Here is a 27,441-nt window from a genome sequence, read left to right as displayed (position 1 = left end):
ACTCATGGTGACCCCATGCACAACAGAATGACATGTTGCCCAGTCCTGCACCATCTTTACCATCTCTGGCATGCCCAAATCCATGGCTGCGGCCACTGTGTATTTTGAGTGCCTTCCAAACTAGGGGGCTCGTCTTCCAGCACTGGATCAGGAAATGTTCCGATGTGATCCACAGGGTTTTCACTGGCTAGTTTACAGAACTAGATTGCCAGGACTTTCTTCTTATTCTGTTGTAGTATGAAAGCTCTGCTGAAACCTGTCCACCATGGGTGACCCTGCTGGTATCTGAAACTTGAAATGCCAGTGGCATACCTTCCAGCATCATAGCAACACTCAAGCCACCACAGTACGACAAACTGACAGACAGGACACAGACAGAAACTAGACACAGAGGGACACAAGTGACAGAAAAGCACCGCAAATTAGAGCTGGGGAAAAAAAACAGCGGTGTTTATAGCATGCAATGGTTTAAGTTTTCAGGGAGGCAGGAGAAATGAAAGATGGGGGAAGGATAAAGGATATGCAGCCAAAGGAAGATTTCTGAAATGAGTGGCATCTGGGACGGGGCCTGAGACCCCAGTTGACCTGAGTTGGAACGACGGGTTTGTGACTCTGGAGAGAAAAATAGCAAGCAGTTGCCAACCTACACGAGTTAAAGCATCATGCTCCCTTCCTCCCAGAGCCGTTGTGATAAGCATGGTTTATAGTACATGTGTTTTGCCCCCTCAGTCATTTAATCAGACAAAGGCATGCTACTAAAATTCAGGAAGGGGGTGGCTCACCGTATCTGGGCTGTCCTTACACAGCGGGGTGACTTAACAGTGGCTCTATTGACATTTGGGGCACAGCTGTTGCCATCAAGCCTATTCTGACTCACAGTGACCCTATAAGACAGAGTAGAACTGCCCCATAGAGTTTCCAAGGCTGTAATCTTTTTTTTTTCTAATTGTGCTTTAGGTGAAACTTTATAGAACAAATTAATTTCTCATTCAAGAATTTATACACAAATTATTTTGTGACATTGGTTGCAATCCCCACAATGTGTCAACACTCTCTCTTTCCACGGCTCAAATCTCTGTTTCCATCTGTCCATTTTTCCTGTCCCTTCCTGCCTTCTCATCATTGCTTTTGGGCAGGTGTTGCCTTTTGGACTCGTATACATGATTGAACTAAGAAGCACGTTACTCACATGTGTTATTGTTTGTTTTATAGACCTGTCTAATCTTTGGCTGAAGGGTGAACTTTGGGAGTAGCTTCAGTTCTGCGTTAAAAGGGTGCCTGGGGGCCATGGTCTCATGGGTTCTTTCCAGTCAAGGCTGTAATCTTTACAGAAGGGGACTGCCACATCTTTCTCCCTCGGAGTGGCTGGCACTTAGGGCCAGATAATTCTTTGTTGTAGGAGGCCGTTCTGTGTATTGTACGATGTTTAGCAGCACCATTGGCCTCTGGCCGCCAGGTGCTGGCAGCACCCCTGCCAGTTGTGACACCAAAAATGTCTCCAGACATTTCCAAGTGTTCCCTGAGGGTACAATCACTCTGACTGAGAACCCCAGCTATAGAGGATAGCTACTGTTTTGTGGTCCAACCCCTGCTTTTCTGGACTCTACTTTCCCACTGCATCCACCCACACAGTCCATGGGGGAGCGGCCATTATGTGTACAGTGATCTGTCCACTCTGACCACAGCTGCTCAGACTCAAGGCCAGCCAGTCAGGGTCCCAGGAATTTGGCATTGGGACTAAGAGAGTACAGCTAGTCTGCTGGCATCACAAATACAGAAGCAAGCCCAGGAGGTGTGGGCAGCCAGGTTCCAACACGTGGACTGGCACTGAAGGAGGCACTGTGGGGCTTGAGCGAGGAATGAACCAGGTGGGCAGGGAAGGGCAGTGGTCAGTGCAACGTGACAGGCCTCTGGACTCCTTGAGAACCCCTATCTCTCCATATTGCTTAAATTAAGCTGAGTGAGTTGCTGTGATTTGTAATCCAAAGTGCTCTGACAAAGCTCTTATTGCTTATAAAAAAAATAAGAATTTTTTTTTAAAGGAACTAAAGATAAGGGAGCTGATAACAAAACAGAGAATAGAAAAAAAATAGAGGAAATCAATAAAACCAAAAGTTGGTTTTGTGAAAAGATCAACAAAATTAGCAAACTTTTAGCTAGACTAAGAAAAAAGGAGAGAAGACACAAATTACTAAAATCAGAAATGAGAGTGGGGATATTACTACTAACCTTACAGAAATAAAAAGGACTGTAAGACAATACTATGAACAATTGAACCTCAACAAATTAGATAACCTGTAGGACCCATGGTGGTACCGTGGTTAAAACGCTGGACTGCTAACTGAAAGGTCAGTGGTTTGAACCCACAGCCGCTCCATGGGAGGAAGATGTGGCAGTCTGCTTCTGTAAAGATCACAGTTATGGAAACCCTGTGGGGCGGTTCTACTCTGTCCTGTAGGATTGCTATGAGTCTGAATTGCCATAATGGCAATGGGTCTAGGTTCTTTTGGTAGATGAAATGGACAAATTCCTAGTAACACACAAATTACCAAACTGACACAAGAAGAAACAGAAAATATTTATGATTAAGTTACAACTTTTAATACTGAGGGATTTTCCCAAGAGATAGAGTCTAAGTGGATGAGCTTCTCCAAGGCCTGTGAGCCTTTCACACTTTTGCAATTCTGTTTCTAACTACCCTAGCACCACTCCCACCCCCTTGACACCAATAAAAGAAGGAAGAACAGGAAACCTGAGACATTTGAGGACCATGTCTAAATCCACCTGGTAGGCGATGACGTAGGGCTTGCCATTGTCCAAAGTCTCCAAAGCCTGAGAAAAGAAAATGAGGTCAGCACAGACACAGCAGAGCCAGCATGAAACAAAGCAAAAGGGATGACGAACAGCACTGAGGCATGGACTGAGAAGCTGGTGGGAGCCAGGGAGTAGTAGGTAGGGGGGCATATCTGTGCCATTGCCCCTCACTCTCCAAAACAAAGGTGGGGGAGGGATGAGGTATCAACTCCTCCTTCAGTCATTTCACATTTTTAGCTTCTGCTCTAAGCCAGACCTAGGTGCTGGGAATACAGTGAGGAACCTTGTTATGGACTGAATTGTGTCCCCCAAAATTATTTTTGAAGGCCTGGTTTCTGTACTTACGGATGTAACCCTGTTTGGAAAAAGGATTTTCTTTTGTTATGTTAATGAGGTTATGCCAGAGTAGGGTGGGTCCTAAACTTAATCGCTTCTGAGTTATAAAAAAAAGCAGAATATACACTTAGACTCAAACACAAGGGGAAGACAGATGCCAGGTGAGGACTGCCAAGGATTGCCAAGGATTACCAGTAGTCACCAGAAACCAGGAAAGAAGCCCAGAGGAGAAATCGACACAGCTGAGACCCTGATTTAGACTTTTGGCCTTCAGAGCAATGAGAAAATACATTTCTGTTCTTTAAAGCCACCCATTTGTAACTGAGACAGACGTGTAGCTTACAGAGCAAAGAGACAGTAAATAATATCACGAATCACCCACAAGTGCTAGGAAGGAGAAGGCAGCTCACAGATGCTTCACACCATCCTCCTAACCCAGTCTGAGAAGCACCTCCTGAGGAGCGCCCTTTCAGCAAACACGTGAGAGATATGTAGGAGGTCGCTAGGCAGAGGGGAAGGTACAAATGGCGACAAAGGGAAGAGGACCCCAGGCAGAGGGAACAGCATGTACAAAGACCTGAGGAAGCCTGGCCTCAAGAACCTGAGGGAAGGCTGGTGAGGGCATGATCCAACAGGAGCCAGGTGATGGTGCCACACTGGTAGGCCCTGCACACCACAGTGAGAGAGCAGGACTTTATCCGGAAGATACATGATGCCATGGAAGGCTTAGGAGTGGACTGCCATGGTATAAGTTGCCTTCTAGAAGGTTCACTCTGGCTGCTGTGTGCAGAATGGATCAGGAAAAGGGCAGGGTATTGTTTACCTCTTGGATTCCTCTGCATTCTAGCAGCCAGGGAGAAGGGGGCAGCACACAGAGGGGTACAAGGAGAGGTGTCCATCCATGGGGTCTCTCTCGGGAAGGCCCTCCAACATGGCTCCCCTCCCTCCCTCTAGTCTCCTTTCTTAGCCAAACCCCACAGCAGCAAAGGAGACAGTGGGAGGCTTTTCTGATTGAATGCAGGGCATAATCCAAAGGTATCCACTCTCTGCCCTGCTGATCAGTTACTGGTCAGCAGTGTAGTTCCTGGTGGCTCACAGGATGCCTGGAGCTAATTGTTACTTGAGAGGAGAAGACCAAGGACTCACCGCCAGGTAGGTCCGGTCTCGCTCAATCAGATCGGCCAGGCGGTACAGCAGGCGGCCCCTATCGGATGCATCCATACGGCGCCAGGGTGAGCCCAGCTGGAACGCGGCCTGGGCAGCCTTCACTGCCCTATCCACGTCATCCTGGAAAATACCCGTGGAGGCATTTCAGGCCTTCTCTTCCATAACTGCTTCCAAGTGCCAACCAGCCCACACCAAACACACCCCCTGAGGCCTCAGGCCACACAGTAACCACTTGTGCTCTCTCAGAAGACCCGCCCCAACCAGTCCCTCCGAGTCCTGAAGGGTCCTGCTTGGCAAGCTCAGGCTTCAGCAACAAGACTGAATAATACAACCTTCCTCTCCTTTCCAGTGTCATGGTGGGAACGAGAATCCTAATCATTTCTATTTCTGTGTTTTCATTTCCAAATCCCCCAAAGAGCCTTGGAGACAGAGACCCTCAGGGTCACTTCTTGGAATCTGACCATTTTTCCTCTTCCCAAGAAAGAAGTCCAGCAGGATTAGCCATTCTTTCTATGACAGCTGGCATTTTCCAACAAATGCAGGTTTAACAATCTTTCTCTCCTTGTGGAATCAGTAAAATACACACAACTAGCATTTTTCATACACCAAAATGCATTGCTGTCAAATAGATTCCAACTCATAGCACAGGTTAGAACTGTCCTATAGGGTTTCCAAGGAGCAGCTGGTGGATTCAAACTGCCGACCTTTTGGTTAACAGCCAAGCTCTTAATCACTCCACCATCAGAGCTCCATTTTTCATATAAAAACCAAACCAAACCTGTTGCCGTTGAGTCGATTCTGACTCATAGCAACCCTACAGGACAGAGTAGAACTGCCGCATAGGGTTCCCGAGGAGCCAGCTGGTGGATTTGAACTGCTGAGTTCTTAACCATTGCACCACCAGGAGATGCACGTTAGCAGGCAAGAAGCACAGCTTTCATTAATGTTAGACACACCATCAGACTACCCCATAAACCTAAAAATGGTCAAATTTACTTTTAACAACAACAACAAAAAAAACGTTGCCATTGAGTCGATTCCAACTCATAGCAACCCTATAGGACAGAGTAGAACTGCCCCATGGAGTTTCCAAGGAGTGGCTGGTGAATTCAAACTGCCAGCCTCTTGGTTAGTAGCCATAGCACTTAACCACTGTGCCACCAGGGTTTCCTGCTTTTAACAAGGGAAGAAAATTCTTCTGCATGAATGCTGAGCACTGTCTTTTAACAGAGGGTAGGAGGCATTCTTGAATTATTTTTAACGCCTTTTCTATTAAAAAAAAAAAAACTTTTACTAAGAGTATGAGATACAACTAATTTTTTAAAATAGCTTGTTAAATTTTTTTCCTTTATTTTTATTGTGCTTTAAGTGAAAGTTTACAGTTCATGTTAGTTTCTAATACAAAAGTTTATACACACATTGTTATGTGACCCTAATTGTTTCTCCCTATAATGTGACAGCACACTTCTCCTTTCCACCCTGTATTTCCCATGTCCATTCAACCAACTCCTGTCCTTTTCTGCCTTCTCATCTCGCATCGGACAGGGGCTGTCCATTTAGTTCCATATAGCTACTTGAGCTAAGAAGCACACACTTCATGAGTATCATTTAATATCTTATAATCCAGTCTAATCTTTGTCTGAAGAGTTGGCTTCAGGAATGGTTTTAGTTTCCAGCTAACAGAGAGTCCGGGGGCCATGTCTTCTGGGGTCCCTCCAGTCTCAGTCAGACCATTAAATCTGGTCTTTTTACTAGAATTTGAGTTCTACATCCCAATTTTCTCCTGCTCCCTCAGGGGTTCTCTGTTGTGTTCCCTGTCAGGGCAGTCATTGGTGGTAGCCAGGCACCATCTAGTTCTTCTGGTCTCAGGCTAATGGAGTCTCTGGTTTATGTGGACCTTTCTGTCTCTTGGGTTCATATTTTCCTTGTGTCTTTGGTGTTCTTCATTCTCCTTTGTTCCAGGTGGGTTGGGACCAATTGATGCATCTTAAATGGCTGCTTGGTAGGTTTTAAGACCCCAGACGCCACTCACTAAAGTGGAATGCAGAACGTTTTCTTCAAAACTTTGTTATGTCAATTGACCTAGATGTCTCCTGAAACCACGGTCTCCAGACCCCCACCCCTGCTACTCTGTCCCGCGAAGTGTTTGGCTGTATTCAGGAAACTTCTTAGCTTTTGATTTAGCCCAGCGACACAACTAATTTTTTAATTAGCATGATTGTGCATAATTCAAATAAGATTTACTACCAGGAGACCCAAATTCTACTCAACAAGACTTCTTCCATGACTTCTGTCTAGCTGTGTACTTAGAAGTCTAGCTGTGTACTTACCTTCTCTGACTTTCACCTTCCAGGTCTGGAGAACAGAGATTGGATTAGATGTTCCCCAAATTCACTCCCAAGTCTACAAGCCCACAAACTATATGAATTATCAAACCCAGGTATAATCTAGTACCTTTCTCTACAGGGAAAAGTGTCTGTTTATTCATGTATCCAAGTTTTTAAATTGGTAATACACGTACACGGTAAAGTTTCAACCATAAAACAACATAAAATAAATAATATTGCCTGTGATGCATCACATTCCGGTTTAATACTTATTCAATACTGAAAGTTCTTTCTCTTCTTAATAAAAAAAAAAAAAAATGATACTATCATAATGATGATGGCTATGCAACCATAATCTAATTAATGTTACTGAATTATACACATAAAAAATTTTTACCACAACTGAAAAAAAAAGAAGCCATCCTTGCCCATCCCTCAGCCCACTCATCCCCACCCCGAGGTAAGTAAGGGGTTCTCACCTTGTCCCCTTCAGCTACCTGACAGATGACCTCTCCAGTGGATGGGTTGATGGTGGGGAACGTTTTCTTGCTGACGGCATCGTGCCATTCATTATCTATGAAGATCTACAGTGAGAAGGAAAAGAGTTATCAGGATCAGCTCTCAACACAATACTGACCACCAGAGATGTAAAATAATAAAATAACCAAAAAGAAACCTCCAGAAAAAATAAATATGAATTAGCCTCAGAGTAGTGTAGCCCAGGGTTGAAAAGCACAGGCCAAGTTGGAGGGCCCACTCTGCCACTCCAGGCAAGTGGCCTTGGTTAAGTCATTTGACCTTTTGGTGCCTTGATCCAATTTTCTAGAGCTGTGTAACAAACCACTCCAAAACTCAATGGCTTAATGCAAAGTTTTATTATTATCATTTCTCGGTGTGTCTGTTGATTGGGCTCAGCTGGGCTATGCTCGCTTGGGCTCTCTAGGATGGTTACTGTCTATGGGAAGCTGGGGCTGGAGTCATCTGAAGGCTCCATATGGCTGGGCGGGCAGGATGATTTCTTCACTTATATATCTGGAACCTCAGATGGGGCTAGCAGGCAGCTCGCTCTCTCTCCAAGTGGCTAACTTGGGCTTCCTTACTGCATGGCAGTCTCAGGGTAATCAGACATCTTCTTACGTGGCAGCTGGCTTCTACAGATGGGTGTTCCAAGAGACCCCAGTGGAGCCTGAAAGGCTTCCTAAGACCTAGCTTCAGAAGTCACATGGCCGAAAGAAGTGACCAGAGTCTTAGAGTAGGGAAAGTGCCTTCTCTTCTCCTTGGGAGGAGTTGCAGAGAATTTGTAACCATCTTTACCACACTACTACATGGGGTTGTTGTGGGGACTGAAGTAGATTATTCTTTCATCCATTCAGCAAAAGTGAACACCTGCTATGTGCCCGGCTCTGTGCTAGAGGCTGAGGACAGAGTGAACAACAAAACCAGTGAGCACCCTGCTCTCATGAAAATAAAGAAGCAAACAAGTAACTGACAACAAGTTCAGATTATAATGGTAAGTGCAACAGAGAAAAAACAGGATACAGAGAGAGTGACTGATATTGATAGGGGCTGGGGGGTGAGGGGAGCTGGGATGGTCAGGGAGGGCCTCCCTGAGGAGCTTGACTTGAGCCCTGGACTTAAGCCCTGAATGATGAGAAGGAACCAGCCTCCAGAAGTGACAGAGGAATAAAAGGCTTATACAAAGAAAACTACAGTACACTTCTGCAAGAAACCAAAAGAGACTTACATAAGTGGAAGAACATACCTTGCTTGTGCATACGAAGACTTAACATTATAAAAATGTCTTTTCTACCAAAAGCGATCTATACATTTAATGCAATTCTGATCCAAATCCCAACGACATTCTTTAATGAGATGGAGAAACAAATCACCAATTTCATGTGGAAGGGAAAGAGGCCCCGGATAGATAAGGCATCACTGAAAAAGAAGAACAAAGTGGGAGGCCTTACTTTACCTGATTTTAGAACCTATTTTAACGCCACAGTAGTCAAAACAGCCTGGTACTGGTACAACAGATACATGGACCAATGGAAAAGAATTGAGAATCCAGACATAAATCCATCCACATATGAGCAGTGGATATTTGACAAAGGCCCCACAACAGTTAAGTGGGGAAAGACAGTCTTTTTTTTTTTTTTTTAAACTTTTATTGAGCTTCAAGTGAACGTTTACAAATCAAGTCAGACTGTCACATATAAGTTTATATACACCTTACTCTGTACTCCCACTTGCTCTCCCCCTAATGAGTCAGCCCTTCCAGTCTCTCCTTTCGTGACAATTTTGCCAGCTTCCAACTCTCTCTATCCTCCCATCCCCCCTCCAGACAGGAGATGCCAACAGTCTCAAGTGTCCACCTGATATAAATAGCTCACTCTTCATCAGCATCTCTCTCCTACCTACTGTCCAGTCCCTTTCAAAAAGACAGTCTTTTTAACAAATGGTGCTAGCATAACTGGATATCCATCTGCAAAAAAATGAAACAAGACCCATACCTCACTCCATGCACAAAAACTAACTCAAAATGGATCAAAGACCTAAATATAAAATCTAAAACGATAAAGATCATGGAAGAAAAAATAGGGGCAATGTTAGGAGCCCTAATACATGGCATAAACAGTATAGAAAACATTATAAAGAATGTAGAAGAAAAACTAGATAACTGGGAGCTCCTAAAAATCAAACACTTATGCTCATCCAAAGATTTCACCAAAAGAGTAAAAACACTCCCGACAGACTGGGAAAAAGTTTTTAGCTATGACATTTCTGATCAGTGCCTGATCTCTAAAATCTACATAATACTGCAAAAACTCAACTGCAAAAAGACAAATAACCCAATTAAAAAATGGGCAGAAGATATGAATAGACACTTCACTAAAGAAGACATTCAGGTAGCTAACAGATATATGAGGAAATGTTCACGATCATTAGCCATTAGAGAAATGCAGATCAAAACTACAATGAGATTTCATCTCACTCCAACAAGGCTGGCATTAATCCAAAAAACACAAAATAATAAATGTTGGAGAAGCTATGGAGAGATTGGAACACTCCTACACTGCTGGTGGGAATGTAAAATGGTACAACCACTTTGGAAATCGATTTGGTGCTTCCTTAAAAAGCTAGAAATAGAACTACCATATGATCCAGCAATCCCACTCCTTGGAATATATCCTAGAGAAATAAGAGCCTTTACACAAACAGATATATGCACACCCATGTTTATTGCAGCACTGTTTACAATAGCAAAAAGATGGAAGCAACCAAGATGCCCATCAACAGATGAATGGATAAATAAATTATGGTATATTCACACAATGGAATACTACGCATCCATAAAGAACAGTGAGGAATCTTTGAAACATTTCATAACATGGAGGAACCTGGAAGGCATTATGCTGAGTGAAATTAGTCAGTTGCAAAAGGACAAATATTGTATAAGACCACTGTTACAAGAACTTGAGAAATAGTTTAAACTGAGAAGAAAAAATTCTTTTGTGGTTACGAGAGGGGGGAGGGAGGGAAAGTGGGAGGGGGTATTCACTAATTAGACAGTAGATAAGAACTACTTTAGGCGAAGGGAAAGACAGTACACAATACAGGGAGGTCAGCAAAATTGGACCAAACCAAAAGCAAAGAAGTTTCCTGAATAAACTGAATGCTTCGAAGGCCAGCGTAGCAGGGGCAGGGGTCTGGGGACCATGGTTTCAGGGGACATCTAAGTCAATTGGCATAATAAAATCTATTAAGAAAACATTCTGCATCCCACTTTGAAGAGTGGCGCCTGGGGTCTTAAATGCTAGCAAGCAGCCATCGAAGATGCATCAATTGGTCTCAACCCACCTGGATCAAAGGAGAATGAAGAACAACAAGGACACAAGGTGATTACGAGCCCAACAGACAGAAAGGGCCACGTGAACCAGCGACTACATCATCCTGAGACCAGAAGAACTAGATGGTGCCTGGCTACAACCAACAGGGAATACAGGGAATACAACAGACAACCCCTGAGGGAGCAGGAGAGCAGTGGGATGCAGACCCCAAATTCTCATAAGACCAGACTTAATGGTCTGACTGAGACTGGAAGGACCCCGGTGGTCATGGCCCCCAGACCTTATGTTGCCCCAGGACAGGAACCATTCCCGAAGCCAACTCTTCAGACATGGATTGGACTGGACAATGGGTTGGAGAGGGATACTGGTGAGGAGTGAGCTTCTTGGATCAGGTGGACACTTGAGACTATGTTGGCATCTCCTGCCTGGAGGGGAGATGAGAGGGTGGAGGGGGTTAGAAGCTGGCGAAAAGGACACGAAAAGAGAGAGTGGAGGGAGAGAGCGGGCTGTCTCATTAGGGGTAGAGTAACTGTGAGTGTGTAGCAAGGTGTATATGGGTTTTTGTGTGAGAGACTGACTTGATTTGTAAACTTTCACTTAAAGCACAATAAAAATTATTAAAAAAAAAAAAGAAGTGACAGAGGATAAGTGGTCTAGGCAGCAGGGATAGCAAGTGCAAAGGCCCTGGGGCAGGAAAAGTGTGTTGCATTTGAGGAAAAACTAAGGTAGCCAGAGTTACTGGTGAAGCAGGAAGGAAGTGATAGGAGATGGGATCAGAGACACGGCAGGTCTTGTGAAACCCTCAGTTCAGCTCCTGGCTCATGACTCCGTCTCCTTAGCAATCACTGTGATTGCTACTTTTGAGTAATAACAGACATATCTGGGAGAGACTTTTTGTTGTTGTTAGTTGCCATCGAGTCTGTTCTGACTCAAGGCCACCCTGTGTGTGAACCTTTATGCTCACTTAAAGAGGCCAATGTCAGGGAGGTGGGAGCGCGCGGCTTCACTCTGAGAAATGGTCCTTGCCAAAGGCTGCTTACCAAGAGCTGAGTTTTCTCTCTGCCTCAGGAACCTTGGTGATGGCCTCAGGGGAGCGCAGAGAAGAAATTTCCCAGGAACTTGTTTCCCTCAGGCTAGGAAAGCTGGTATCTCAGGAAGGGGCTCCCTGCCATGTCACCTGGCAAAGTCCAACAGGCAAGGTGCAGGCAAGGACATCAGTCCAAGGCTTACTCTGCTTTCCTTTCTCAAGGAGGCTCCATAGCCTCAGCATCCCAATATGGCCTGGCCCTAGGTTAAGACCCTGGGGAGTCATCTGCAGTCACTCTGGCCAGAGCCTGTGACCATAAACAAGACCAAGCCATCAAGCCAAGCCTGGAGCCCGGTTCATGCCAACACCCAAGAGTTCAGGGCCAGCAGAGCCCAGGGAGGTGGGGTACAGCTCAGTGGCCATGAATCTGGGTGACTCCAGGCTCTTTTTGCACCTGGTTGTGTCACTCCAAGGCGTTTGACTGCTAACCAAAAGGTCAGCAGTTCAAACTCAACAGTCGCTCTGCAGGAGAAAGATGTGGCGGCCTGCTCCCATAAAGATTACAGCCTTGGAAACCCTATAGGGCAGTTCTGTTCTGTCCTGTAGGGTTGCTATGAGCTGGAATTGACTCAGCAGCAATGCATTTGTGTCACTTCACCTCTCCAAGGCAGGGATAACAACAGTACCTTCCTCGGAGAGCAGGGTGAAAGGGTTCAGGGAGAAGACGCACCCATGTTTGCATCACACTGAGCACGTGGTAAGCATGCAATGTGACAGTGACAGGGCTGCTGCCATTACCAGGCTCAAATTCAGTATTTCCCCCAGTAAGAGGCCCCGGGCATTTGATAAGACAATAATGAGGGTAAACATTAACCTAGATTGTTTTGAAATCCATGTTTGAGTGATTTCACATTAGTTCGTTGATCATTAATCTTTAGGGAAATGACACCTTATTTCTTCCTGCAGGAGGGCTGGGAGGTGGAGCAATAGTGTTCACAGTGGGGGTCAGGGGGGGTGGGTAACGGGCATGGCAAAAGGGGTTCAGGCTCAGAAGCTGGAAGAACCTGAGTTTAAATTTTTTTTAATGAGGTGCAACTCACATACCATAAAATGAGCCATTCTAAAGTGAACAGTGCGACGGCATGCAGCGCGTTCTCCATGCTGTGCATCTACCGTCTCTATCAAGTTTCAAGACGCTTTTATCACCCCCCAAAAAACCCCAGACCCATCTGCAGTCAGTCCCCACTCCCCTCCCCTCCAGCCCCTGGCAGCCACTAACCTGCTTTCTATGGATTCACCTATTCTGGGCATTTCATATAAATGGAATCTTACAATACGTAGTCTTTTGTGACCGGCTTCTTTCACTTGGCATAATATTTTTGAGGCTCATCCACTTGTAAAATGTATCAGAACGTCATTCCTTTTTATGGCTGAATAATATTCCATTGTATTTATGTACCACGTTTTGTTTATCCCTTCAGCTGCCGATGGATGGATAGTTGGGTTGTTTCCACCTTTTGGCCGTTATGAATAGTGCTGCTATGGCCATTCGCATACAAGTCTTTGTTTGTTTGAGTCTCTGCTTTCAATTGTTTTGGGAATGTACTTAGGAGTGACACTGTTGGGTCATATGGTAATTTTATGTTTAACTTGTTGAGGAACCGCCAGACTGCATGGTGAGGTAGCATTTTACATTCCCACCAGCAATGCAAAAGGGTTCCAGTTTCTCCACACCCTCACCAACGCTACTTGTGTTGTTTTATTATAGCCACTTAGGGGTATCTCATTGTGCCTTTGATTCACATTTTCCTGACTAATGATGTTGGGCATCTTTTCATGTGCTTATTGGCGATTGTATATTCTCTGGAGAAATGTCTATGCATGCCCTTTGCTCATATTTTAATTGTTTGTCTTTCCGTTGTGGAGTTGCAGAAGTTCAAATTTTGGCTGCCATTTCCCAGCCACCCTGGCTCCCTGACGAATGTGGAGGAGAAGCTCCTGGGACTCCCAGGAGGATTACTGGTTAACATCTGTGGCGGGCCTGGCACAAGCAGGCTACAGCCATGTGCTGAGCATCTGTCCCCATTGTCACCTGCTGTGCAGGCTCCTGTCTGACAGCCTCATTCCCACCCACCCCTTTCATCCTTCATTGCCCACCCCATCAGTCTGGCTTCACAGGTGAGGCATCTGAGGAGGGAGAGTGCCAGCAAAAGCAGGGACAGGAGACAGGCTGAGCAGGTGGGACAGCTTGGCTGCTCTGGGGTATGAAAGTTTACTCTGGGCAGGCCCCGGCACTACTCTACTGACCAAGAGGATGTCCACGCAGCCTCCTGTGTGTCATGGAAACAGCTAACCATTATTTACTAGCTGCTCACTCCGTGGCAGCCCCTGTACCAGGAGCTTTAGTTTCGCAGATTACTCCCACTGAACCCTAACAGCAAACCTAGAAGGGGAGCTTCTTACTCTTCAATCCACCGAGGATGATTGAGAGGTCAAGCCACCTACTCAAGGTCACACAGCAGTAAGTGGCAGAGGCAGGACTTGAACCCAGGCCTTTGGGCCTCCCAGGCCTGTGCTCTTTGCCCAGTTGTTCCTCCAATTCCAGCTTCCAGTCACCATCTGGGTCAGCCCTTACAGAGGCTAGAGCTCTTAGTTTCGAAACTCCATTTCTATGCTGATTTCCCATCTTTATTCTGGGTGGTGTCCAGAGTCCAAATTCCAGCTGCACCCCACACAAGCTGTGACCTGGGCCAATCTCTTCACCTCGCAGGTGCTTCATCCATCCCTGCGGATGAGGCCTCTGGGAGCTGGTGTGAGGATGGAACGCACCACGGCATGTAAAGCTCCTAAGCCAGGCCCTCACACCCAGCGGGTCTCACACTGCACTCAGTACTATCCACTCCAGACCCCCCATCTTTCCCAGGTTACAGACTCTCTAGAGAAAGGGCCAGCATCTGTATGACCTTTCGGTCTTGTTCCCAGCACAGCAGCATTCTAAATTAGTTTGTCCTGAGACACAGTTTTCATTCATTATTTTACAAAGATCAGAAAGCAGGAAAAGAAGCAGAGGCACAGGCCTGTCAGGTTAAGCTCCCTCCTGGCCTTGCCCCTTTCTCCCTGGACACAAAGATCTTAGACTAGGACTCTGAAAAGATCACTCAAAGGCCTCTATTTGCCTTTCAAAGCTCAGAATTTGCAGGGGTCTGCTCTTCTGGGGAGGAGCCCTGGTGGCACAGTGCTGCTAACTGAAAGGTTGGCGGTTTGAACTCACTAGCTGCTCCTCCGGAGAAAGATGAGGCAGCCTTAGAAACCCTATGGGGCAGTTCTGCTCTGTCCTGCAGGGTCTCTATGAGTCAGAATAGACTCAACAGCAAGGAGTTTGGCTTTCTGGTGCCCTTCCAGGTAACTGATTTGCTTTCAAACGGAGAGGCAGGCTGAATGGTGAACAATCCATCCTCTCACGTGATAAAATAAGCCTGGGTTTGCTCACCAGGAACTAGGAGCCTTCCTCCCATTTCGATTTCCCATTTCCCGTCCCCTAGAGCCAGACCTTCATGGTCTCCCCCCGCCCTAGCCAAGGGGCAGCTGGGGTACTAGGAACTATTCTTAAGCTGAGCCCTAGATCCCTGCCAAGTTCTGTTTGAAGTGATGAGAGTTTCATGGCAACTTCTCTTGAATAAACACCAGGGGGGACTCCAGGCCAAATTCTTACCTCTCAGCCTTGAAATGCAAAGCTTGACTTATGTAACAGGCCTAACTAGGTCACCCTGGGTGGGGGTGGGCACCTCCGTGCTCACTTCCTTTTCAGTTTCCCGATGCTGGCGACGGGTAGGTGACGCTTTGAATCGGGACAATTATCAAATGTTTAGAGCTTTTCTATCAAACTACTCTTATTTCTGTGCATTTTAAGAAATAATTCTCTGTCTTGTAAAAATTGGATGCATTCATCTATGCATTCAGTAAGCTTAACTGAGGGCCTTCGCCATTGTGGGCATCGTGGATAAAACAGCAAAGTCCCAGTTCCCTGGAGCTAACAACCTAGTGAGCGGAGACCTGAGAAACAAACAAGCCTACCAAGTGAAAAGCCAAAACTCATGGGCTCCAGCAGACAGAGGGGTCTTGGGGGGGGGGGGGCGCCATTTAAGGGAGACCTGAGAGGTCACAGCAAGGAAGAGCTTGGGGACAGAAGGAGGTGTAAGAACCAGGGAGGCTGCAGTGGTGCAGGTGAGGGGAGAGGGGAGGGGCTGGGGCTGGCAAGAGGGAGGAGGCAGGGTCTCCATTTGGCACTTGCTGTGTGCCAGGAGGAGCCCTGGTGGGACAGTGGTTAAGAGCTCGGTGGCCGCTAACCAAAAGGTCAGTCGTTCGAATCCACCAGCTGGTCCTTGGAAACCCGGTGGGGCAGTTGTACTCTGTCCTGTGGGGTGGCTATGTATCAGAATCGACTTGATAGCAACAGTTTCAGTTTGTGTGTGTGTGTGTGTGTGTGTGTGTGTTTGGTTTGGACAACTGGAATATTTTGTTGATTTTGCTCCCAACTGAGGGCAAACTGGCTTGTTTCCTAATCTTTGTTGATGCAAGCAATGTTGCAATGGATATTTGTTAAAGTCTCTGCAAATTTCCAGGGAGTTTCTACCCTGCAGACTTCTGCAATGCTTGCCTTTTTGTACAGAGGATGTGTTACTATTATCATCAGAATATTTTATTTAGGGAGATCCTTTTTTAAATCCTCTTTTATTCAATCCTCTCTTTAGTTCCTGAGTGTTGTGGTCAAGAGGCTAAGAATAAAGGTACAAGTTTAATTGACCCCAAACTACCACTGAACTTGACCACAACCTAGTTCGCCATTTCAGGAAACAAATTACAAACACAACAGCACCTACGTAAGACAGAGTTCTATCACCGCTGGAGTCCCTGGGTATAGGAACCCTGGTGGAGCAGTGGTTAAGTGCTCAGCTGTTAACTGAAAGTTCAGTGGTTAGAACGCATCAGTGGCTCCACAGGAGAAAGATGGGGCAATCTGCTTCTGTAAAGATTTGCAGCCTTGGAAACCATATGGAACTGCTCTACTCCGTCCTATAGGGTTGCTGCGAGTCAGAAACGATGGCAATGGTTTTTTTTCTTTTTTTAATCTTTAAGGGAGCAGATTGCCAGGTCTTTTCTCTCGTGGAGCAGCTGATGGGTTCGAATCACTGACCTTTTGGTTAGCAGCCAGTTGCTTAACCAATTGCACCACCAGGGTTCCTTGATGGGATGACAGACTTTCCATTTCAGAACTTCCTTTTCTCAGTTAACAGTTTGCCTTGGACATCATTCCAGCTATAAACAGCCTTGTTATTGTAAAAGAGACAGCACTTCTCAATATGGACAGCCCAGGATTCATTTAACCATTTTCTACAAACACACAAGTTTTCACCATTCCCAACAGTCCTGCTGCAGCGAACATACAAGCATCTTTGCAAACTCCAGACAGATTTCTGTATAAAAACTAGATTAGATGAATTAAAGAAAAACATACAGTTCTATGAAGCCTTGGCTATCTTGTTTTCCAGACTCCAGCAGATTAGTAACTGCAAACGGAAACTTGGGGGCAGGGTAGGGTGGTGTAGAAGCTGGGGCAGGGACAGCAGAGCTGTGAGCAGGATGGCTGGACCCCAGGGAGGCAGCCAGAATGACACTCAGTCCCTGGTGACAAAGGACATTCATAATCTGCTCAAGGACCCTGTTAAAAGGTTAAATTATGTTTAACCCAGTTTAGTAGCCCCAATTTAAGAAGGCAGAGCACGTTCGGGAAAGATCTTAGACCAAGCTTAGATGCACGGAGGGATGAGGGATCTGTTACCTCAAATCCACATCCCTAGAACACCTTACTTTCCCAAAAACATGAGCAAAGCTGTGGCTTTCTAACGCATGGGTGACTCCTGCTGGCATTTGTGTGTGTCTGGGCATTTGCTTTTTAGCTGACTGTTGGTAACTCTGCCCAACAGAAAGTAGATGCAGTCTGTTGCATCGTAAGATTCCCAGGGAGACAATTTCAATATAGAATGTAGCACATGCTCACACTTCACAGAATTCTCTCAAAGCCTTGCAGTTAGTTCAGGTTTACGGCCAAGGGCAGTCAGTTATATTTTCCAGCCTTGCTGGAGACATTCTGGCACCTGACCCCAGCCCCCACAGGGCCTATCATTGTGCATTCCTGGATTTTCACCACTTTTAAGACTCAAGGGTTGATTCTGCCTTGGACTGTTTGCCAAGCAGGCATGATTTCAACTTGCCAATGTGCCTGGGGTTTGGCAACCTCCATCTTGTATGCACGCCTTCCCCTGGCCAATTTCGGCAACTCCCTGGGTGTCCCTATATCCCTGCTCATGTTAACCCTCAAACGCTTTGCAACGAGGGCCCTTTTGAGTGGCAATATTGGGTTTCCAGTAAGCAACCTTTTCTCTCACACCTGAGCGCAAAATTGTAAACACAGTTTCATAAATGGCAACCATTCATATATTCAATAAAAATTTTACTGAGCAGTGATTATTTGCCAAGCTCGGTGCTAGGTGCTGAGATACAAATGTGAACAAACATAGCTCTTCCCCTCCGATTTCAAATATTCGATTCAATTGCGCTTTAATGATTCGCTTCCTTGTCCGACCATAGGATCTGTCCACAAAGCACTAAGCCACGTGACTAAGGGTACAGTTGGACAGTGTTGAGTTTGAAACCTTGGTTTCATACTCACTCCTTATGTGACCTTGACCTCCCTGGGCCTTAGTTTTCCTCATCTATAAGCTGGGACAGGAGCCCAGGTGGTACCGTGGTTAAGTGTTCGGCTGCTAACCAAAAGCTTGGCAATTCGAATCCACCAGCTACTCCTTGGAAACCCGGTGGGGCAGTTCTACTCTGTCCTGTAAGAGCTGAAATTGACTGGACAGCAATGGGTTTGGTTTTGTTTTTTAAGATGGGACACTTGGCTCAGGGTTGTTGGTAGGATATGGATATAAGGTGACAATGTAGGCAAACTCCTTAGCATAGGGCCCTGATAGATAATAGTGATCAATAACCATGTTCATCCAATCAGGGACTATGCATGTCTGTAACACAAACATCCTGGGATCAACTTGACTTCAAACGTTATTATAAGCAACCCACAGAGCCTGGGCAGGCAGGAGGTACGGCATGCCTGCCACTCACGTTCTCATAACAAGCCATTGCTAGAAGCAGAAGGAAGCAGGAAGGAACCCAGTGAAAATCCTTGTCTTTGGGATTCCAAGAATCAGGTCCTATTCTCTGAGCTGCCTGAACCGATTTCTGCAGCGGATCTTTAAATTCCTTCTCAACAAACAATAAAACCGGAGTGATCCCAGTGAGGGCAGTTCAGAAGCCACTCCAAACCACTGCTCAGCCCTGCAGCTGACTCTCCCAAGGAAAATGAGAAAAATCAATTCCTTGTTGTCTGTGTATACCAACTGTTAGTAGGGATGGGATATCAGAAGACTGTTTTTAAATTTGCTTACCAGTTAATTATTTTTTTAAAAAAGATAAGACTTTTAAATAAAGCCAAAGTCCCCATTAGTCACTACCCAGGAGCACAATCCCTCCGCCGCCCAGCCCAGGCAGTCCACAGGGAGGTTTTCCTTCCAGCACAGTTTTATACATTTTATGTGAAGATTATGTCTATCCACATGCAATGCTGTTTTGTCTTGTGTAGTTTTAAGTGGGAAACCCTGGTGGCGTAGTGGTTAAGTGCTACAGCTGCGAACCAAAGGGTCAGCAGTTCGAATCCACCGGGCACTCCTTGGAAACTCTATGGGGCAGTTCTACTCTGTCCTATACGGTCGCTATGAGTCAGAATTGACTCGATGGCAATGGGTTTGGTTTTTTTTTTTTTGGTTAGTTTTAAGTGTTACATAATTAGTTTCACATTGTGCAGAGTGCTGGACATTTTCCCCTCTGGAAACTTTGTTTTTGAGATCCATTATTCAAACAACCCAGGTAATTTCTGGTAGCTGCTACATACATAGAATTATTCCTTTCTGTAACTGAAATGAAGGAGCCTGGGTGGCCCTGTGGTTATGTGCTCCGCTGTTAACTGAAAGGTCACGGTATGAATCCACCACCTGTTCACCGGAAGAAAGATGTGGCGGTCAGTACTTATAAAGATACAAAACCCATTGCCATCTCATAGCAACCCTATAGGACAGAGTAAAACTGCCCCATAGGGTGTCCAAGAAGCAGCTGGTGGATTTCAATTTCGACCTTTTTGGTTAGCAGCTGTAGCTCTTAAGCACTGGGCCACCAGAGCTCCTCATAAAGATTACAGCCTTGGAAACATGGGACAATCCTTCTCTGTCTCACAGGGTTGCTATGAGTCGGAATGGACTTGATGGCAATGGGTTTTTTGTTTGGATAACTGAAATATTTTGTTCATTTTATTCCCTATTGAGGGCAAGCTGGCTTGTTTCCTAGTATCTGTGGATGCAAACTGTATTGCAATATTTGTTCGAGTTTCTGCAAATTTCCAGGGAGTTCCTACCCTGCAGACTTCTGCAATGCTTGCCCTTTTGTACTGAGGATATGTTACTATTATCATCAGAAAATTCTATTTAGGGAGATCCTTTTTAAATTCCCTTTTATTCAATTCTCTCTTTAGTTCCTGAGTGTTGTGCTCAAGAGGCTAGGAATAAAGATACAAGTTTAATTTACCCCAAACTCCCATTGAACTTAACCACAACCTAGTTCACCATTTCAGGAAACAAATTACAAATACACCACCATCTACATCAGACAGTTACATTACCACTGGAGTCCCTGGGTATAGGAGCCCTGGTGGTGCAGTGGTTAAGCACTTGGCTGTTAACTGAAAGGTCAGTGGTTCAAACCCACCAGCCACTCCACAGGAGAAAGATGTGGCAATCTGCTTCCGTAAAGATTTGCAGCCTTGGAAACCCTATGGGGTAGTTCTACTCCTATAGGGTCGCTATGAGTAGAAATTGACTCAAAAGAACCAGTTTAGAGTCCCTGGGTACTACAAATGGTTAACACGCTCAGCTGCTAACCAAAAGGTTTCAGGTTTGAGTCCACCCTCTTGGAAACCCTGGGGGACAGGTTTATTCTCTCCTATTAAAAAAAAAAAAAAAAAACACTTTACCGTTAGTCTCCCCTATAGGGTCTCTATTAGTCAGAATCAACAGCACGGTAATGGGTTTTAGAGGTGCCTTGGAAGACAGGCCTGGAGATCTATTTCCAAAATATTAGTCATTCAAAACCCTACTGAGCACAGTTTTACTCTGACATACATGGGGTCACCATGAGTCAGAATTGACTTGATGGTAACTGTTTTTAATATCATTGCTATACTGTAAGCTCAACACCATTATTATCATCCTAGCTCTTATTTACGCATGAAATAAATATGCAAGCACCAGAAACCATAAATCAAGCACCTGCTAAATGCTGTACAAGGAGGACCCTGTTTCATCCTCACAGCAACCCTATGAAGTAGATGGGATTTTAAGCCCATTTTACAGATGCGGCAGCTGAGGTACTGCGTGTAATCACACCACCCTCCACCCCTGTACACAACCCCCTTCCCTGCTTTATCATGTTGTTGTAAGGTGCCACTGGATTGATTTTCAACTTACAACGACTCCATGTGACAGAATAGAACTGACCCCATAGGGTTTTCTAGGCTGTAATCTTTATGAAGCAGATTGCCACACTGTACATTTCATTTCTATTTCTTTGTCTCCACCTTCTAGAAGGCCACCTTCCCATGGGCAGGGATTCTTGTTTTGTTATGTTCGTTGTTACTGGGAGTACTCAGTACATGCCTTTTGAATGAATGAACCTGCCCAAGTTTCATCAGCTAGTGAGTGGCGGTCTCAGTCCAAAGCATGAAATGGTGTCTAGCAATATTCTCGTCTTCATTATTATTATCGACAAATATGGATTGGTGATATTGAAGACTGAATTACTAGCCACACCCCATACAGAGGAATTACTTTGGTGAGACCACCGTCCCTTGGGTTTTCCTTTGAGTTGTCTTTCCAGATTTTAATTACTCTGCAAATTAGGGAAGAAAACAAAAGGAAATAAGGAATGAAAAAAAGAAAATGAGTTTCAGCCACAGAGGTGTGTCACTGAAATTGTCAAGGATGAGAAACATTGTTCTTCAAGAAGCCTGACCGCCTTCAGCTCCCCCTTCAGGTCCCTGTTTGTGAGTAGGGGAAAGAGAACTTGTCCTAAGATCCTCCTAACCAAGCCGAAAAGTTTCCCCCACCCCGTGACCCCACCCAGGACAAGTAGAGGCAGTTGGACCCCAGAAAGGTCCGATTCAACCTTTTCGGGCTGGGAGATAAAGGTGGGAAGAAGACAACTTACCAGATCTATTGCCTCCCACCCCTATCCAGGCAAAAGTCAACAAGCTGGTACGAAATCCCCTCAAGAGCCTATAAACCTCCCTCCTCAAATGCCCTTGGGTGAGAAAACCCAGTGCCAGCAGAAGCAGCTTCAAAGCTTAGGCCGTTATTGGGAAGCTGCCCTCAGAACAGTCCATTAAACTTCAAGGAACCAATAACCACCATCCTTGAAAAGAGCAGGGTGCTCCTGACCCAGGGAGATGCCCAGGCACATGATCTAGTTTGTACCCAGCACCTCTGATACGACTTTCAAGCTGGTTTGCAACACCTGAACACTGGAAACAACCCAAGAGCCTTTAAGTGGGGCCAGTTCCAGCATGGTGCTGCCATCGGGTGGAATGCTTTGCACCCCTTGAAAAGGATATATAAACTCTGAACGTACTGATTTAGAAAAATAACCCAGATATATTGGTTATGAGACAGAGCTTTAGAGTAGTAAGTGGTGGGATCTCATTTATGTAAAAGACAAGCACCCTGCTTGAGTAAGAAATAGTAAGAATAGTAAGAAATAGTCATGTCACTTCCTTTTAGGAGATATACAAAATGAGAAAAATCTGGAGCGTGTTCTCCCTCATATACATACTCAGGCATGCGTGCACACACACTTGCACAAACTTGTAAATGCAAAGAAATGCCTGCAAGACCCACAGCCACAGTGAACAGGGCTCTTGGAGGGAGTGCAGTGGGGTACTGGGCAGCTTTACAAAAGAACTCTCTGCAGCTTTACATGATAAGCTTGTGTTACATGATTTTAAAAACTCTGGTAAAAAAAAAAAAAAAGCAGCTGTAGGGAGAATTCACCTGCTCCCCCAACTTACATTCCTGAATTAAATCCGGAGAACAGTTATCTACAGGGCTTGTGTGCACTCCACGTCCTCACCTCCATGTGAGCACTAAGAACCAGATCTTAATGACAAGGTACAGCTGCCTTTCCCTGGAGGATATTTCTGCTTGTTCTTTTTGACGTTCAAGGCTTCCACGCATGAACTCCTTGGTTAAGCAGCATATAGCAAGAGAGAAACAGCCATGGCATTTTTGGCCTGTGTTATGCAAAAGATATTTTATCTTTCGATTTTATCCCTCCATAAATGACCGTCTTGAAAATCACACGGCTGTGCCTTAACCCCATCATCTATATGCAGACTTGCAGTCAAGCTCTGGGCCAGAGAAGCAACTCCACTGTAGAAGGCCGCCAGCTAGGGGCCAGCTCTGTTGTGGTGGTGGTCGTGTGTTGAGTTGATTCCGACTCATAGCCACCCCATGTGACAATGCAGAACTGCCCCATAAAGTTTCCTAGGCTGGGAGCAGGTGGCCAGGTCTTTCTCCCTCCGAGGTAGATGTGTATATTACCCACCCCCCCTTCCCGTTTTACAGATGAAAAAACTGAAGCTCAAAAGTGCAACACACTTTTTCCACAAACAAAACTTTTTCATAGCCAGTTTCCTCTCTGCGACTTCCAGCACTTCACTCAAATCCAAAGCTTGAAAGAGAAAATGTTCCAGAGTCCAGGACTGGCAAGAAATCTGCCCCTGTGGATGGATTTTTATCTGGAAAGGCCCTCCTTGGTTTGTTCAAAGAAAGGCTAGCTCCCTGGAAGCCACACAGACATTGGACACCGTTTAGGGATGGCGCTCCCGAGGCTAAGACCCCACCCTTGCCGATCCCAGAGGGGAAAGCCGCCACCAGCGCAGAGTGGCCTTGGCCTCGCCTAGCAAACTGCAGACCTTAGCTGAAAATTACCCCGCCTACCCTCCCGAGCTTGCCTTTCCCTTTGAACTTGGCTGAACGAGGTCATGAGCCAAAGGCTAAAAGAGATGACTAAGGAGAACACCTTAAAGTTTCTGTAAAGAGGGACAAAGACATGCATGTCTGTGTGGGTGATGCTGCAGACACGGCGCGACTAAGAGGCCCGAAGGCTGAGGACGGACCCCGACGAGACCTGGCGCTGGACGACGACCACGGCTGGACAAAACCAGTAAGCGGCCCAAGTCACAGCTAGATAATGGAACGTGGACTGTAAAGGGGCCAAGATGCTCGCGGGAAGGGGAGGTGTGCGTAAAGATCAAGCACAGTAAACCCCTTGAGCCCCAAGTGGATAAACTCGGACCCAAAGCGGGTAACGGGCCTGGCAAAATCGCCGGGTACGTCCCGGGGTCCGGCTCCCGACGGACCGGGGCTTCCGTCCACCCAGCAGCCTGCGGATCCTCGGCGGGAAGAACAAAGCGTGGTCGGGCTGGATCCGGCGGCGGTCGGCTCACCTTGTTGTAGAAGACCTCGGGCTGCGGGTTGGGCGCCGGCACGGCCTGGGTGGCGGCGGAGGACAGGAGGCGGCGGCCCAGGCGGGGCCCGAGGCTGGCGGCGGCCAGCGCGGCTGAGCGCAACATGCTGCGGCGGTAGCTGAGTGCCGGCGGGTCTGCAGCGGCCACTACTTGGGGGCCATTCGGCCCGCGACCTCTCCACGCCCCCTGCCTGCCGCCAATGGGCAGGCGCGGGGCGGGACGCGGGGCGGGTCTGCCATCCCCCACCCGCCCCGAGGCCGGCCGGCCAATGGGAGTGGGGTAAGGGAGGGGGTTGGGGTACCCACGGAGGCGGGGGCTGGAGGGGCGCAGTTCTCGCCGGGTCCCTCCCTTCCCTATCGCGCCTCGCTGCTGACCCCCACGTGTAGAACCGGGTAAGTGGACTAACCGGACCTCAAGAACTCAGCAGGCATAGGTTGAAAACCTAATGCGTGCCAGGAGTGCAGGCTTCAACAAGAGCAACCCTGGCCCTGACTTCCGGGACTTACACTCTAGTGGAAGAGACATCCTCACAGTCATTGCTATGCTTCAGCCCATTGTTGGAGCCACAGTGTCAATCCATCTCGTTGAGGGTCTTCCTCTTTTTCGCTGACGCTCTACTTTATCAAGCAGGATGTCTTTCTTCAGCTACTGGTCCCTCCTGATAACATGTCCAAAGAACGTAAGACGAACTCTGGTCATCCTCGCTGTAAGAAGCATTCTGGCTGTACTCCTTCCAAGACAGATTTGTTCATTCTTGTGGTAGTCCATAGTATTTTTAATATTCTTCGCCAACACTAAGTCAGGAAGTGAAGTGTGAGACTTGGATGATGAGAAGGAGCTGGTCAGGATGTAAGGACAATGTTGACACAGTGTGAAGAATAACCAATATCACTGAACAATATGTGTAAAAGTTGTTTTGCTGTGTACACTTCCCCCAAAAATATAATTTAAAAGAAATTTTTTTTAATGGAAGGAAGAGCATTCCGGGGGAGGGACCAGCTAGTGCACAGGGCATGAGATGGGACCAGCCTGGCCTGTGTTACAGAGATGGCAAGATTGGAATCTCATAGGAGGCCAGGGAGAGTGCTGGGCAGGGGGTTAGAGGCATTGGTGAGGAGTTTGGGATGGATAACTTGCTTGATTTGTGTTCTTAAACTCTGATTTGTTCCACGGTCAATGGAGAAGCAGACTACAGGAGGACAGGAGTAGAATAAGGATTTTGCAAATGGTTTTATTCCACGAACACCCCAGATCTGGGCGCTGGGGATGCAGGGAAGAGTAGAGGGCACTGGCTAGGGAGAGAGATGGCCATAGGGTCAAATGTGTCAACCAGAGGAATCTCAGCAAAAGCCCAAGGAGAAGGTGAAGGAGCCCGGGGGAGGAGCCGCACTGTGGCCAAGATGCGCCTGTTTTGTCAGCAGAGAAGGGAGGAAAGGGGTGCATCCAGGCAGTGAGTGTCCCGGAAGCCAAGGCCGTTGTCCCATCTCTGGACTCCTTGCCAGCTACAGAGCTGGCAAAAGCAACATATTCTTAGAGGCCAGGGGGGCGAGGCAAGCAGAGAAAATAACCCAAAAAATCACTTCTGAGTGTGCTGCATCAGGGAGGGATGTGAGCCTTTTCACATAAATAAGTGCTGAGATCTTTGGGAGAAGCACCCTGTGTTAAGCAAGAAATAGTCACTTCACTTCCTTTTAGCAGACAAGTTCTTCTCTTTCAAATACTCTAGAACATCACGTCGTTAGGGTCCAGTTGTGTGTTTTCAGGTTGGAAAAAATCCAGCTCCACCTGCTTGCTAAAAAGATGGTAACTGAAGTCTCCTTCAGGGTCACTGAGTGCTGAGAAGCCAGATGAGGTCTCGTTGTTTAGTCAGGTTCTGGAACACCAGCTCTATCTAACTTCAGCTTTTTTTTTTTTTTCCTTTTCCTTTGCGAACAGTGGATGGTAGGTGGGGAAACTCAAAGCAACATTTCAACAGGAAGACGTGCTCCCTAACAGAAGGAATGATGTGGTACAGCCCTGTGCCCAGCTTCCCTCCTTATTTGCACACACACAGAAACTTCAACACACAGCTGGCTCACCAGGCCCCACACATGCAGCCCAGCCCACAAGCAAACACCCACGCAGGCCTGACCCTTCAGAGGCAGTTAGGAGGCACTGCCAAGATAAGCTAGCTTTTGAAATAGAATTACCAGGAGAAATTCACATAATTTTCTTCAGGGCAGGGCATGCTGTCCTTGGCTAGGTGGGGCTTCTTTTTCCTCCTCCACCTTTTCCAGCTGAGGCAGCCAGCCTACCTCTCTGGAAGCCCCTTTAAACAAAACAAAAAAAAAGCATTGCCTTCAGGTTGATTCTGACTCACAGCGACCTTTATGACAGTAGAACTGCCCCATAGGGTTTCCCAGGCTGTAATCTTCACAGAAGTGGACTGCCACATCTCGCTCCTGCAGAACAGACGGTGGGTTCGAACTTCTGAACTATTGACCTTTCAGTTCGCAACCGAGAGCTTAACCACTGTGCCTCCAGGGCTCCCCGGCCCTTAGAGAGCCTAAAAGTGCCATGCCTCAGAGTGGAAAGAGCCCCAGAGTCTTTAGAATTTAGGTTTGAAGTGACTGGCTAATGTGGGATCTTATGCAAGTTATGTAATCTCTTTGCACCTCAGTCTCCTCATCTCTAAAATGGGAAGAAAAAAAGTATCTGCCAATTGTAAGGATTCAAAATAATATATGTGTAGTTCTTGGCTACTAAATGCCTAGTAGCTATTCCACCAGCTGTCTCTCAGTTTGTCCTACTGTGGTGGCTTGTGTGTTGCTATGATACTGGAAGCTATGCCACTGGTATTTCAAATACCTGCAGGGTCACCCATGGTGAACAGGTTTCCCCAGAGCTTCTAGAGTAAGACTAGAAAGAAAGGCCTAGCAAGCCTCTTCTGAAAATTAGCCATTGAAAACCTATGGATCACAACAGAATGTTGTCCGACTTACTTCCTTAGGACACATAATCAGGAGGGATCAATCACTGGAGAAGGAAATTATGTTTGGTGAAGTAGAGAGCCAGCAAGGGCAAGGGAGAGGCTCAGTGAGCTAGAATGGCACAATAGATGCAATGATAGGCTCGAATGTGCCAGCAATCATAAGAATGACACAGCATTTTGTTCTGTTGTACGTAAGGTCACCGTGAGTTTGAGCTGGCTCGATAACAGCTACCTATCTCTCCATCTATCATCTACCTACCTAT

The 27,441-nt window shown here is 46.4% G+C and overlaps 1 protein-coding gene across 1 annotated transcript in view; it reads right to left on the bottom strand.

The window, feature by feature from the left end:
• Positions 1 to 24,327, bottom strand: part of ALDH2 (aldehyde dehydrogenase 2 family member) — a 36,781-nt gene extending 12,454 nt beyond the window's left edge. Inside the window, exons 1-4 of the mRNA XM_003420311.3 lie at positions 24,187 to 24,327; positions 7,124 to 7,228; positions 4,297 to 4,437; positions 2,753 to 2,832 (exon numbers count right to left, since the gene is read on the bottom strand). Coding sequence (XP_003420359.1) covers positions 2,753 to 2,832; positions 4,297 to 4,437; positions 7,124 to 7,228; positions 24,187 to 24,312 — 452 coding nt within the window. The 5' untranslated portion in view covers positions 24,313 to 24,327. The remainder of the gene's footprint in view (positions 1 to 2,752; positions 2,833 to 4,296; positions 4,438 to 7,123; positions 7,229 to 24,186) is intronic.
• Between the last annotated feature and the right edge of the window lie 3,114 nt (positions 24,328 to 27,441).

Source organism: Loxodonta africana, chromosome 19, assembly GCF_030014295.1.
Source record: "Loxodonta africana isolate mLoxAfr1 chromosome 19, mLoxAfr1.hap2, whole genome shotgun sequence".
Taxonomy (NCBI): domain Eukaryota; kingdom Metazoa; phylum Chordata; class Mammalia; order Proboscidea; family Elephantidae; genus Loxodonta; species Loxodonta africana.
Note: the sequence above shows the minus strand (reverse complement) of the source record. Positions and strands in the feature narration are given on the sequence as shown.